This window comes from Mesitornis unicolor, unplaced genomic scaffold (genome assembly GCF_000695765.1).
Source record: "Mesitornis unicolor isolate BGI_N332 unplaced genomic scaffold, ASM69576v1 scaffold18422, whole genome shotgun sequence".
Classification (NCBI taxonomy): Eukaryota; Metazoa; Chordata; class Aves; order Mesitornithiformes; family Mesitornithidae; genus Mesitornis; species Mesitornis unicolor.
This window is the reverse complement of record NW_010168710.1, coordinates 1-15,249: the sequence shown is the minus strand read 5'-3', so window position 1 is coordinate 15,249 and position 15,249 is coordinate 1. Positions and strand designations below refer to the sequence as shown.

The 15,249-nt window shown below is 42.0% G+C and overlaps 1 protein-coding gene across 1 annotated transcript; it reads left to right on the top strand.

Annotated features, from left to right (window-relative positions):
- The first annotated feature begins 66 nt into the window (after positions 1–66).
- On the top strand, positions 67–10,562 carry TMEM129 (transmembrane protein 129, E3 ubiquitin protein ligase). The gene is given in 4 exon segments (XM_010179122.1): positions 67–277; positions 899–1,373; positions 3,733–3,892; positions 10,158–10,562. Coding segments are annotated over 4 exon segments (1,095 nt in total). The 3' UTR covers positions 10,407–10,562.
- Positions 10,563–15,249: the final 4,687 nt, after the last annotated feature.

The window sequence follows — 15,249 nt, the reverse complement described above, 5'->3', positions numbered from 1 at the left end:
GCGAGCCGCGGGGCGGGCTGGGCCGTGCCGGGCGGCGGGAGAGGGCCGTGCCCGGTGGGGCGCAGCATGGAGAGTCCGGCAGTCACCTTCACGCTGGCTTACCTGGTGTTTGCCGTCTGCTTCGTCTTCCCGCCCGACGAGGTGCGCTCGGCGGGGCTGACGGTGCAGAGCCTGCTGGCCGCCTGGCTGGGCAGCGAGGACGCGGCCTTCGTGCAGTACCACCTGCGGAGCAGCACCGGAAAGACGCTGGCGACCCGCCTTGGGTGAGCCCCGGCCGGCCGCGGGAGGGAGGGAGGGAAGGCCCGGGGGAGACGGCAGCACCCAGCCCTGCCACCTTTGGGGTGGAAGGCAAACCCGCTGCCGGGTGAGCTCGGGAACCGGCGTGGCTCTCGGCCGGGGAAGCCAGGGGCGTCCTCACCAGTGTTCCTGTGTCGGCTGTGCACAGGTGTGGGTGAACCAGGTTACACTGTACAGCCTAGAAATACAGATTTTAGTATCGCTCGGGCTTCTCTGTAATGTACACCATAAGCTTTGTAACTAGTTGGCTGCATCAGAGTACATGCAATTACAAAGGAACATTTTGTTTAATAGCAAATTCAAGTCAGCTGCTTTTAGCCATGTAATTCTGCTAAAAGTCATTGTCATCTTACAGGTAGTTTTATTTAACCTGCAAATTCAAATCAGCTTCATTTAGCTACATAATTCTAGTAAAAATCAGTGACAGGTAACAATTTATCTCAGATCGCTTAGGAGAAGAGGCTTGAATTTGAGTTAGCATCCAGAAGTACAACAGCTCTCCTGGAGCTGAGCTCACTGGTTAGACAGCTGTATGAGTCTGGGGGTATGTGTTTATGCGTGTACTTATTTTCTTTCTGAAAGTAAGTCTTTTTCCTTGCAGGTTATTACCTTGGTATGTGCTTTGCTGCACCCGAAAAACATCTTTGTCTTTTCTACCTGGCTTCAAAAGGATGGAAAACTTTCTTCTTCTTCGCTGTTCTCTTTCCAGCAGTCACCAGTGCCCTGGCATATTACTGGTCACGAAAAGGTTGGAATAATCATCCGTTAGCCCGAACACTCGCTGTTCATGCTCTCCCGCAGTCGGGTTGGAGAGCGGTAGCTTCTTCCATCAATACCGAATTTAGGAGAATTGACAAATTTGCTACCGGAGCCCCAGGAGCGAGGGTGATTGTTACAGACACATGGGTGATTAAAGTGACCACCTACTGCTTACACGTTGCCCAGCAGCAGGACATTCGTTTGACGGTGACAGACTCCAGACAGCATGAACTCACCCCAGACTCAAATATGCCTGTGCAGTTCCTCACCATCCGTGTTTCCAGTATTAATCCCTACGTGAAGGCGTTTGATATCCGGTAAAGCAACGACCTTGTTTTGTTATATATATGCTATTTGATGGTGCTAATGGAGTGCTTTTGTGGCAGATCTGAAGACTCCCTGGGTCTTGTTCCTTCCTCTTTGCTCCCTGCCTGGTGTTCAGAGGTGCTGTATGTGCAGTTGTTTGAAACAACAAAGAAAGGTTGTTTAGAAAGATTCAAACACCTACAGTATTGAATGCACAATGGTTAAATAGAGGGACTGCTCTGTTTGATGCGTTCCTTGGAAAAGGATTGTGCTGGATGCAGAAAGAAGAACAGAAAAAACTTAGGTGAAAGATGAACAGGGATGAAAATGAGGATCTTTGATATTCCAGACTTTGGGGGGGAGAAATAGTTACTTGTCTAAAACCGGCTGTTGTTCATGCATGACTTTTTTTTCATTTTCCATTTTCTGCTCAAGGCTCGTAGTTTTGTCACTGCTCAGAAGAGTTCTCACTGAGCTACTGCCTTTAACGCAAGGAAGTAATTTTGGTCCCTTTCTGATTTATGTGTTCTCGTAGCACTAAATCATAGCAAATGTGCCGTGAACTATTAGGGTTTGTTTTCCAGAGGCCCATGCTATTTTTTTCCATCAGTCTCTCTGTGTAGCTAGGCAAAAGTACAAGTTCTGCAGAAACCTGTTAACACTGATTACAGTGGTTTTGAAGTCTTTGTTTTTGTCCCGTCATTAAAAGAAGTATACAAAGCCGTGCTAGTGCTCCTAAAACTCTGTATTTGAAAAGGGATTTGGGTGTCTGCATGCTGTAAATTTGTATGTCGGCAGCATTTATTTAGTGGGTAATTAAAAGTAGGCAGATCACCAGACTTGTAGGTGAGCAGAGGGCTCCAGGCAAGGGTGCGGAAGGCACAGAGGTGATTGTGTTAGATATCCAGGAGAACAGAGCTCAGAACAAGAGGTTTGTTAAGGTAATCGTGACAATCCCGAGAAAAGAGGAGACAGTTACAGACCTGTGAGAGTGGTGACCAAATAAGTATGAAACAACTAATGATTTTCTTCTGTAAGTGCTTCACTGCCAGAGTGATAAAACTACATACCCAGCTGAGAAAATCACGGCTTCTTCGCCAACTCCTTTTAGGGGAAAAAATCCAACCTCCCAAAATTTTATTTTCTGGCTAAACAGAACAGCACCATGAAGAGTTTAAAAGTTCTTGTAATAGGATGTGTCAGAAGTAGCAAATTTCTGCAAGAATGCAGTCATACAGGATTTAAGAAAAGTGCTGTAGGACAAAATTCCCCTATTAAGGATAAAGGATCATTGTATATATCCAGAATCAGAATTGGATACAGTGGGATGTTTCTGGATGTTTCAAAATGCTTTTGTGTAGGCAGGCCAAATTTCCCTGCGTGTTCAATGTGAAATATTCCTCTGGATACAAAGGTCTCTGTTATTGCCACAGATAGTATCAGTTAACAGACATCATTACCCTATATTAGTTAAAACAATGGAGACCACCAGGAGCTAAAGCTAAGCCAGTGTTGCATTGTGCTGGGCTCTGGGAGCTCAGCGAGTGCTAGGAAGAATGAGGAATTTCAGGGCGATGTTCCCAGGGCTTCTCCATGAAAGCTGTTTAATGAGTGGAAACATCAAGCTGGGGAGTTCTGAATCTACAGTTCAGGACTGTTATATTAAAAAGGGGTGACAGCAGTGATGTGTCCCTGCAGGATCTGCAGAAGGTCTCATGTGCAAGGTTTCTGGGAAGCAACCTGCTGTGAAACACAGCTTGTTAGAGCCTTAAAGTGTAAGTCACGTTCAGCAGCTGTTTGTAACCTTTATGAAATTTCAGGTTTTATCTAAAATTGTATCGTAAAATCACAGCAACTGATAATTATTGACATTCTCCTGGTACTTATATGTACTATATCACCTTGTGATACATGCTGCATGGTATAACTCCAATTTCTGTCCTCAGGAATTTATATACTAGAATTTAGATATGGTCTAAATAAGTAAATAGGCATTAAGAAGGTGGACAGAAATTATGCGTGCAATACTTCAGAGTTAATCCATGATTTACGTACCTGTGTTGTTTTTGTTCATGCTGATTACTTCAAAAGTCTTCCATTATTTTTGTATGATGTTTTAGCCAATCTCTGGCATATCCTGCTGGCAGTCTGACAGACATGAAGGAAGGCAGCGTGCTCTGTTGTCAAAACCAGCAACAACAACTAAACAGCAAAAGAAAATGCTTTCTGTGTATTTACTCTGACTAGTATGTACCAACCTAAATAGATTTTCTGTGGATTTACTTCTCTGATGTTACCCTGATAGCACATTGCAGAGGTTATTTGAATGGATAATCATGGTAACGTTTGGTTCCATCTTTTCTTGTTCAGGTTGAACTCTACAGAGTATGGGGAGCTCCGAGAAAAGCTCCGTGCTCCCATTAGCAACGCAGCTAATGTTGTGATCCATCAAAGCCTTAGTGATTTATTTCTAGAAACCTTTACATCTCTGGTGGAAATTAACCAACCATATGCTGTTCCAAGCACTCAGGTGAGACCTTCTATCCATGTGAGACTGTAACAATTATACTTTTCAATACAGGTGAGCCTGTGATTACTGTGTACTTGGTAACTTTACTTATGGCTGTCACAGGTCATCATTGTGGGTTTAACCAAAAGGTTTTATTAAACACTGAGTAAACAGTAATCAGTAATTAAATGGTAATTAAACGGCAGCCAAACACTACTACTTACTGCACTTATAATACTTAAGCTAGCTTGTATACAGTATGCTTTAGATCTGATATGAAATGTCACTTACCTCACTGTAGATAACAGATGCCAGGTAAGGGATCTTTCAGACTTGAGGAGTAACCCTGAGAGGTGTCCTACCCAAGGGAGATCACCGCTGTGCAGCCCGCTGCAATTCAGGAGAGCTCAGTGGGCTCAGGGATGCTGCAGATACTTTAGAGTAAAGTGATTGAGTCATAGTCAAACTGCCTTTGGTGAGGGTGTGGAGCCGTAGCAGTTTTGGTTTTGTGTAGGGGTACTGGATGAGAAGCTGGACGTGAACTGATAGTGTGTGCTCACAGCCCAGAAAGCCAGCTGTATCCTGGGCTGCATCAAAAGAAGCGTGGCCAGCAGGTCAAGGGAGGTGATTCTCCTTTTACTCCACTCTGGCGAGACCCCACCTGGAGTACTGCATCCAGCTCTGGAGTCCCCAGCACAGGAAAGATGTGGACCTGTTGGGGCAGCTCCAGAGGAGATGGAGCAGGTGCAGACGAAGGTGGTCAGAGGGCTGGAGCATCTCTTCTATGAGGACAGGCTGAGAGAGTTGAGGTTGTTCAGCCCAGAGAATTCACTGGGGAATTATATGGGGAGTGCGTTCGGGAGATAATGTGTCTCTTTTTCTAGGTCACCTATGACCTCTGCAATACCTGTCCAGGCATTGGCTGAGCTAGGATAAGGAGGGAAATGAGTTATTTTTGAGTCGGGCAGCATGGGTGCAGCTTGCAGCAAGCAAACTACACCAGTTCACTGACACCCATGGGTAGCTGCTAATTTTTGTTTAGCTAACCAAGGGCACTCTAGGCTGGCAAAAGACCAAACACAGCCATCCTGCAGTTTCCAAACTCATCCTTGTAATACATCAACGCCTAAAACATTTTCTTTTCCTCCAACTACTGCTAATTGGTGCATCAGTACTTTCTACCTTTTCTACCTTGGCAATAACGAGTTTACTTTAGCTATGCGGCTTGTTTTACTTTTGCTGGTAAACCCTGTTATTTTAACACTCTGTTGACCAAGCTTAACATAAGTTCTTTGGGTATCTAAATGAGATTATTGAAATTTGAGTTCCTGTGTCAATTTAAAAAAATTATTAGCTGTCTTCAGGGGCTGATGGAGACATAAATGTGAGAGCTGTCTGTCTTATCCCATTGATAAGTTTCACTCCTCTGGACAGGCAGCCCAAGTTGCCATCCAGGACTTACTCTTTTTTGGCTTTAAGGTTTGCAATTCCTCCCTAAGAGGTTTAAAAGGGCTATTTGCAGGATGTTTGGGGGTGGACACTTGATTGGTTTGTTCTGGATTCCCTGATACACTTTTTCTTTGGAAAGCCTTGATCAGACTGTCGTGGTTTAGGGCTGGGCTTTCTGTTAACCTCTCTCCCCACCCCAGGAGGGGAAGAGAAAGAGAATAAGGGAGAGAGACTTTACAGGTTGGAAAAGAAAAAGAACAGATTTAATGAAACAATAATACTAATACTACAGGATAATAATGTAAATAGGAAAAAAAATGAAATATATACAAATACGTACACACACACATATATGTATGTATGTATGTATGTATGTATAAAACAAATATAAAATCCTCTTGCCACCCCTCCCAATAATGATTACGTCACCAGAGGCTCTGTGGAGCAGGGCACTGGAAAAAGTCCCAGACTAGACCCAGCAGCAAGTAGGAGCAGAATGCAGGAACTGGATTCAGGAACACAATGGATCAGGATCGAAGGCAGATGAACTAGCAGAGTTCTGCTTGGACTTCGACCACTGCAGGAGCAGAAGAGCAAGAAGGAGGACAAGAGAGTGAGACCCTTGTGATCCCTCAGCTTTATACTGAGTATGATGTATGTGGCATGGAATTTCTAGTTGGTCGGTTTTGAGTGATCTGTCCTGTCTGCTCCTGCCTGCAAGTGTGGTTACAGCACCCATGGTGAGACAATGGCCTTGCCATGTTTACATAACATACAAGCACTATCACTTGTAGAAGTGAACACTATCTGGAAAAACATGCTGTTAATTTCAGACAGCACAGCCACTGAGAAGAGACTGAGCTGAAAAGTAATATTAAATAGAAAATTAGTTCTATTTAGCTCAAACTGGGACACAGACTAAGTATGGTCCCCATCAGTTGGCACTGTATGGCTGCCTGAGGTATACCTAGCACTAAGGCTTTTCTCCATAGTACATTGCACCTTTTTCAGGGGTCCACTACCTCACCAGGGGGTTTAGGAGGTAGTGTTGGGAGTTCTGGGGAGTCCATTTCACTTGCTTCAGCTTGGAATCGCCCAGTTGCTGTCAGTTCATCCTACTCCATCTCTTGACCATGGCAGACAACGTCACGCAACAGCTCTGCCCAGGTCAGGATGGATTAGAGGGGGAGTTGGCTGACTTGACCCTCCTGAGAGTTACACTTTATGTTTTGTTTTGTTTTGTTTCATCCCTTTTTGTAATGAGATAAGGTTTTAAGATAGCAGGGGCTCCCATTATCAGTGCTTTCATAGCCTGAGGGTCTACAGGAGCAGCAGTAGGGTAACTACCATGTGCACCCTTGTTGTTCATAGCCTGCAGGCAGGCTGCTTTTGTAATGGCAGTGGAAAGTTCACTTAATGACCTTATTGGTATAGCAGTGGACTCCCCTCTATCCCAACGGTCTGTACCCCTGCCCAATACGCCATTCGTCAGGTGTGGCTCAGTGTTAAGCTTCAGTCCCTTGTTCAAGAACACTCCTGGTCCCCAAAAGCCATCTGTTTCGCCTTGATGTAACATTAATATGGACTCCTCCAGTTAACGAGATGCACCCCAGATACTCCGTCTCGCTCTTGCCATGCTTCCACTCATATTTCTCTTGCAGATCGGCCAGCTGAAGGGTGTCCCATGGAATGGTCCTCCTGGTGTTTCTCTGGTTTGCCCCTTGAGATCTAGCAGATACCTCAGTTTTGCTGTCGGAGCTACCTTAAATTCTGATTCATCTGATTCACTCTACTTGCCAACTTCTTGATCAGGGTCCCAGTCTTCTAGGGATATGATTAATTTACAGATTTTTACAAGATCTGGGGGTTGGAGGCCCAAGTAATCATGAGTTCTTGTTTATCTTCTACCTTCCTTCGTTTTTCTTTCTCTTCCCCCAGTTGTTTCAGCAATTGGTCTATTGACAGAGATCACAGCATTTCTTGTCGTTTTCTTTGTTCAACTTCATCTGGTAACAACTGTATTTCCTTTTCCTTCCATTCCCGATACTGACAGGCTGCTTTCAAACATGAGCCAAACATTTTGCATGTTATTCCCTTTTTTTTACCATCTTTCATTTTCCCTCTTGTGAAGTTTAACTGTTCCTCTATCTTATTCCAGTTATCCCAATTTTCACGTGCCCAATCTTCTGAAAATTTCAGTGAAGGGCCTTCGTTAAGTAGTCAGTGATTGAACTTGCCATCCTGCTGACTTTGCCAATTTTTATTGCAGGTGAATTATTAAGAGAAGTTGTGGGGTTAACGTAAAGGTTTTACTAAACAATGATTAAACAATAATTAAATCATGATTAAACACTTATTATTAAACAGTAATTAAATGGCAGTCAAACACTACTACTTACTGCACATCTAATGGTGAAGCTAGCTTGTATACAATATACTTTAGATCTAATATAAAATGTTGCTTACCTCAATGTAGACAACAGATGTCGGGTAAGGGATCTCTCAGCCTCTATGAAAAACCTTGAGGGGTGTCCTACCCAAGGGGAGATCACCGCTGTGCAGCCCACTGCTATTCAGGAGAGCTCAACAGGCTTTGGGGAGCTACAAATATTTATGGAGTAAAGTGATTGACTCGTAGTCAAACTGCCTTTGGTGAGGGTGTGGAGCTGCAGCAGTTTTAGTTTTGTCTAGTTCCAGCTCAGGCTGGCACCATTAGCTCCTGATAAGACATAGCTTAAATTCCTTAATTTCCCGAGACAATACAGCCTAGCACAATTTGTGAAGGTCTGTGAAGAACAGCAGGGCTCCCTCCAGTCAGGCCTCTTGGTCAGTGGTGCCTGAACCAAGGTGCTGGTCACTCAGTCAGAGTGGGTGCACCTTCCATTTCCGTAAACATGCAATAAATCTAGTTCTGGCTGCTTCTGTTACTTCTGTGGAGAGACAAACTGCATTGTGAGCATAATCTTTTTGAGACATGGGTAATAGCATAGTAGAAGAAAGTTTCCTATAATAATTTCTGTAAAAATTTTACTTGAAAACATTTGGAAATTAGGAGGTTACATTTCCAGAAAGTTCATGGGGAGCTAGAATCACGGCTGCTGTCACTGTTCTTTAGGCAGTTTGCTGCATTACAGCTTGCTTTTCTAGACAGCCAGAGTTTGCTGGATCTTCTGCTGAAATAAATTAGTGATTCTTAATCACTGGGGCATCCTTTAATTGTAAATAACGCCATGGAGTCCTTCACTGAGTAACATTTATGCAGACCTGGTCATTATTATACTTGTGCAGCAACTGGAAGTGTGACTGGAGCAGTGTTCAACGTACCAGAGGTAACTATTAAACTAGTCTGGTGACCTTGCAGGGAGTCTGTGTCAGATGTTCCAGCTAATGGAGTGAGTACTTGGTATCCTTGGTAGTGTTGTGCAGCTTATACGGTGTCTTCACTGGATGGTTGCATGAACTAGCTAAAATAAAATTAGATTGGATACGTCTGCACATAATGTGACTCTGTGCTATGTGTTCTGATGGCAGTGCCAGCATGTACAGAAAAGATGTTCAAAATAAAGAGAAGATACTATTTATTTGAGAGAGTTGCTTTCTTGCAGGGTTTTTAATTTGTGACACATTTAAGTGTTAGCTGAGCTACTGAATTTTGGTTTGACATTGAGTGATAACATTTGGAATTATGATATGGACATTAAAAATACAACACAGGATTTTTCTCTATTCTGAAGCTCCATTAATAAGTTGAAAAAGTTAGTTAATCATTCTATGCTTTAGCTTTTCCTGCCTTAAAACCAAAGTAAGCCCTCATTTCACAAGTTAAAAGCTGATACAGCTTCTGAAAGAAGCAGACCTGCTTCCTGCACTGTCCTCATCCCTGTGTTGACACAAGACTGTCTGCAATGAACCTGGTTGGGGGAAATGATTGAGGTGGAAAGAAGCAAAGAAAGATGATCCACTCCATAGTCAGGCTGCCAGTGTGGTTGAACAGACACCTAAGCTGGCAAGGGAAGAGACACTGGAGGTGGGAACTAGAGACTGCGAAGCAGAGCTGCTTTTTGTCACACCAGTAGCAGTATGAATAGGATTTGGGTCTCCCTGCCTGTCCAGTGTGCTGTCTTTTGAACTTTGGCAAATTCTTGGAGAGCTTTGGCTGGAAGACACATGGGAAATGCTAATTATTGTTTATTAATTGTGAAACACTTCATAGCAAGATGATCTCCCTATATGCAACTACAAGTTCATGTGGCATAATTAAATGTGGGGAAATATAAATTATTCCAGTATTATCCAAGAAAAATGAAGTCAATTTTTAGTTCTTCAAGATGAGTGCCCACTGTGTTCAGTAGAGCCCAAATTTGCTCTGTTATTTATGTCTCTTACTTACAAAGATAGAAGAATAGCCATTTGCTGTAATAAGTGGTAAGGACTGTTTGCTTTGTTTATTTTCCTTTATATTGGTTTGTTTCTTTGAAAAATAGTATGTCTGAATGATAAAGATGGCTGCTTGCTTGCTTTGGTCTGGCTGCTGTACTCTGGAAGTGGGTGGAGCTCTTCAGAGAAAGAACATTTTATTTTCAGTCATTTTTGTTTAATCAGTCTTATGCAGCAGTTCTGGGATTTCTGTTTAAAGAGGCACTTTGTTCTCATAAAACACTGCACTGGCGATTGAAACCACTTGATATCTTCTGGTGGGGCAGTTCTGCCTTGAGACTCTGCCCAGCTCAGGTTCCTGCTATGCTTGCGTGCAGATAATTTTCTAAGAGCCTTTGAAGAGCAATAACAGAAACCATTCTGTGCAGGTCATAATTTTGATGTTTTTCTCCTCCTTTAGGAGCTGGAGCCATGTATAGGGTGTATGCAGACGATCGCCAACATCAAGCTCATCAAGAACTGCCAGGAGCCAAACGAAGGGGAGTGCCAGCAATGCTACTGTCGTCCCATGTGGTGCCTCACCTGCATGGGCAAGTGGTTTGCCAGCCGACAGGATCAGCAGCACCCAGAGACCTGGCTGTCGAGCAAAGTGCCTTGTCCAACTTGCCGGGCCAAATTTTGCATTTTAGATGTTTGCATAATACGATGAATAATACTTGGGTATGTTTTAACTTTTTAGATTTGAATGTGTTTCATAATGGATTTGGTTAAAAGACCTTTTTGATTTGTTTGAGACTTCACATTCTACAGGGTTGCAAACTCCAAAGCTTTCCTTTACAGTGTTGAAAACAGATGTAAATGGTTTTTCTTTAACCCATATTTTGCTTTTCTATGCCTTGGATGTAATAAGGGTATCCCTTTATATTTGCAGCGCTATTCTTTTTTCAAGTTTTAACGTAGGTTAAATTCTTTACATTTTTTAATTTAACTTGGGTTTTGATTCTTTAGTAAAGGGCTAACTGATAAAATTACTTTGGTTAGACTTCATCCATACTTTTGTTCTTCTTGAATGCATTTGTAAAGTTCTTATTAATCTTTGCAAGTGTTCACCAAGCAAGTATACCACTTGTGTTCCTTCTCATGGTCCCCTCCACTTACAAAGGGGATTGGTTTCTGAAGGCAAAGGAATTTAATCCCTGAAGATGTACAGCTCTTTTAGGGACCTTTTATTCCATTAATCTGCCTCTATCTTTATTTTTTGATGGATGCATTTATTTCAAACACAGAAGGATTCAGAAACACACCCTATTTACCTACAGTGCTAATGCTATGCATTATTAAATCTGTTGGGTTCCAGGAGCTACATTACTTAGGGGTTTGATGCTCTTTAGCTGATGGATTTTTTTTTAATACATCTGAAAGAGTGCAGCAAATACTCTGAAAGCATGCTCAGCTATTTCAAAGGCTGTGAGTTTTTTCTGACCTTTCCCTGGAAAGAGATGCCAGGACCACAAAGGTGTAAGTTGCCATGCTAGATGGCCCAGCAGTGACCATGATTAACAAAAGATTTTTAGGCTTGCAATTCAAAGACTGATCATAAGCAGTAGTCACTGTTTGAATATTCATAGGGTGCTGATGCACACTTCTAGATCTGTAAAAATCAAAGCATTTTCCATACATTTAAAAGAGCCCTACTCCTACACCTGAGTGCAGTGCTTAGTGTTCTGGCTGTCCATCACACCCTTCAGTGAATGATTGTTTGACATCCTGCTTGGTGGAAAGCCTCAAGCTGCTGAAGGCTTTTGTGTTTGAGTTCTTACATTGACCTGTGCACTGCAGGGACTGAAATGCCAGTATTTACTTGCTTGGGTTGTCCATCTTAGAGAAGCAGTGGTCAAATAATGAGAGAAAGGAATATTTTAATACTTTGGTCTAGGAGAATTAAAGCCCTAATACCTCCCATCTGTATAATCAGAAAGATCTTATCAGTAAATCACTAGCACAGATTACATGCCAGTCATGAAATGAAAACATCTTTATTACCATGATAGGGAAAACTGCTTTGAGCAGGAATAGGTGGCAGGATGTTAAAAATAGTACAAGCACTGGAAGCACAACCATGAAAGATTGCATTAAGGGTCTCAGCATAGTGACAGGTTGCATGGTGAATGCACCAAGCTGCACTTAGAGCCAGCCAGCTGGGATGTGATTACAAATGTGGCTGCAAGCCATATTTTGGAGAGGAATACAGAATTTGGAACAGATTTGACAGCATCATTTGAGAACTAACATATATGTTATATTGTTGGTCGTGGTTCTTTGGTTTGGGTTTTTTTAATAATGTGCGCTTATAAAAGTCCAAACTCGTTGGATTTAAGGACACTAATTGCTTGAGCACGTCTCAGTTGCTACATCTACAACATTTACTATGCAATTATCTGTACTACCTATTGGTAAGGGTAATTTTTCTGATTTTCATTACCTGTTGTTTTGGATTGCATAGAGTGAAAATTTGACGCCGAGACTGGATTTGTCTCTCTTTCTTAAAGAAATCTGAAGTGGCATGTCCCTCTTCATCTGGAGAGGTTGAAATGGAGATCCTTAGTTTCAGACAGAGTTGTTGAAAAGTCTGAAAATTAATAAAAAAACCAAGGAGCTGATCAGTGATTGATTTAAAAATATTTCCAGTACTTCTGTGGGAGAGTTATTTGAGAGTTGGAAATGATCTCTGCAAGACTTTTTAACCTTTGGAAGATTCTTAGAGGGCTCAGTGGTGTCCTCTGACCTGCACTTCCTTACTACACAGCAGCCTTTACAAATAAGCATTTTGTACCATCTGCTTCTGGGAAGTTTACATAATGTGGCACAGAAGTAAGGGATGTGGTCCTTGAAATAGTTGCAGAAGATAGGGTAGGATTTTGGATTCGTGGTTTTGCCACTGGCAGTCATTCAATTCCTAAAGCTCTTTTCCTGATTGGAAAAAAAAAATATTTATTGTAAAGATGAGTGAAGTTCAAACTGTAAAGACCTTGAGAAGCTTAGATTATAGATACACATAGTTTCCGATGGTTTTCTACAAGAAAAACAGGTCAGCTGCCAATACTAGCTCATGTAGTGAGATGTGCAGTGCAGTTGTTCTTTACAGAAATCTACTTTGAATTGACTGGAAGTTTTCATTTTGGTGGAATTTTGCTTTTATCCATCTTAATTCTTTTTCCAATATAACAGTACAACAAAGTAACAGTCATAAATATATAATACTCTTGCATCTTTTAATGGTAGTGCTCTATCCACACAAGTGCCTCCTAAGAAAACTTAGTAATAATTACCAAAATAATAGTATTATTTATGTTAATAATAGTGCCTGGCTTAAATTCCTTAAAACAAGTTGTTTTTTTCCCAGTTTACATTCTCAAAGTAAGCTGGCATGCCTCCAAAGTTTATGAGCTTCTTAAAGGCTGTGCTGGAGAACTAACTTGTTAAAAATCCGTATGATACATTCTTAGAGACAGTAGGAGGAAAAACCGTGACCTCTCCCTGCACAGTCACGTGCTCCTTGTCTTGAATAAATCACTGAACATTAAAATAATAGAGTGTAACAATAGGCATTTGTCTTTGTGATAGCTTCAGATCATCATCCAAAGAACCACGTGCACATTTAGGGCTGTTTTTAGACAGCTCTCTCTGTGTTTGCAGTAAAAGAAACACATTGCCTCCTACCCAGTCTTGATATGTTTTTTAAAAACAAGGATACGGTTTAGAATCAGTCTTTCTACAGCAATTTTCTAAAGAAAAAAAAATGAACCAAGTAATGTGATGAGCTAAAATATTTACTTAAATAATTTTCTCGAATTAATAGCGATTTAGTGTTGCTTTTTCATCTGTTTGTGTGCTTTTCCACATCACTGACTTCTGGGTAGGCAACGTTAGTTAACGGAAGTATGTTATATACATGTAGTGTCATTACAATAAGACAATCTGTTTGTGGGTGCACAGTGTCAGTATAAAGACCCCATATGTATGTATACATGTATAGCCCAGATTTCCGTATGTGCTGCAGCTGAGCAGGTGTTTCTGAAAACCTGTGCTGTGGCTATGTTATTCATTTCCACAGTTCTGTTATTTCTGTAATTGTAGCATTCCGGAAAATATTGGCAAGATACGTTATCTGTTGACTTTCCAGGTTAGCACAGTTTGCTAACCCAAAAAAGGCATTTTGTCCAAGCAGGATGTATTTTGAATCCACGGTATGAATGCAGTTGTTTACCACGAGGCTTGCCATAACTTAAAACCAAAATATCAGGTTATGATGTGTTCTCTTCAATATGAGTATTTTTATTATGTTGAGAGTTGGTAGACTGCAGTACCATTCCAGTCAGGCTAAACCTCAGTAAGACATAACTAACATTCTTAGTGCTATTTCTTAAGAAATGTTGACTTTACGGCATTTAAGGAGTTGAGAAATAAATATTCAAGCTCTTACATGCATTACAACACATTTTCTTCCAAAGATATACCACGGGTTTGTTAATTGTGGTTGTTTGGGGTTTTTTTTTAACCTAGATAGCTTACCTATTTTAAAATGGACAGTATTATTTGGAGAGTGTTTAAAGAAAAGGCTTAATGAATACATGAAGTTACTCTTAGAACTCTCTGAAGAGCTGAATAAAAATAAATTGATTTTATGCAAGACATAGTTTTCATTTTAATGTGTGTAAGTTGAAACTTGATATTGGTGGAAATCAGCCTGACTCACCTCTGTACAGTGTTTTAACTCAGAACATGTGAATACAAAAAGGGCTTAAATTCTCCTGATAGTGCATCTGATTCCTTCTTTAATTTTGCCACTATAACCTGAATGCAGAGGGCTGCGTAAATGAAAGAAGGTGTGTAAGATCTATGTATGTGTCTCAGGAAAAAAAAAACAACAAACCAACAAATGCTTTCTGTAACTAGGGGGAGGAGGGGGAAGGTATGACAGTGTATGTCACAAAATCAGCAGAGACAATGAGTAGAAGTTGGTATTTTCAGGGGAGCACTGGCATGGAGCGATGATGTGCCCTGTATAGAAGAAATGTTCTTATTGTGACTTTACTTATGTATGTTCACAAGCACAGACAACAGAAGGATGTAGATTAACAGGGAACATGTTTCACTAGAGCGTACATCATGGTGCCCATCAACCCCCTTTACTGAGCTGATTTAGCTGACCACATGTGGGAGAAGACATAACTTGGCCAAACGAAATCCTTGGCTAATGAGGGAGGTAAAGCTCCGGTGTCAGAACTGGGATTTCGCTGGATTAGTGAGCGGAGCGGACCTGGGGATCAAACCGCCACCTGCGCTGGGTGGGGATGAGGGAGAGGACTGAGGGAAATGGTGCCCTTAGCGTGAGAGAACCCACGCCCTGCCGCCTCACAGCAGCGTGGCCTGCAGGACGCGACGCCTTGGCGCCTTCCTCCCGCCGTTCCTGACGGAGACTTTAGCAGAACACCACACATCATCCCCGTCCGTGTTCCTCGCCCGGCGGCCCTTTTCCGAGCTGCCGCACC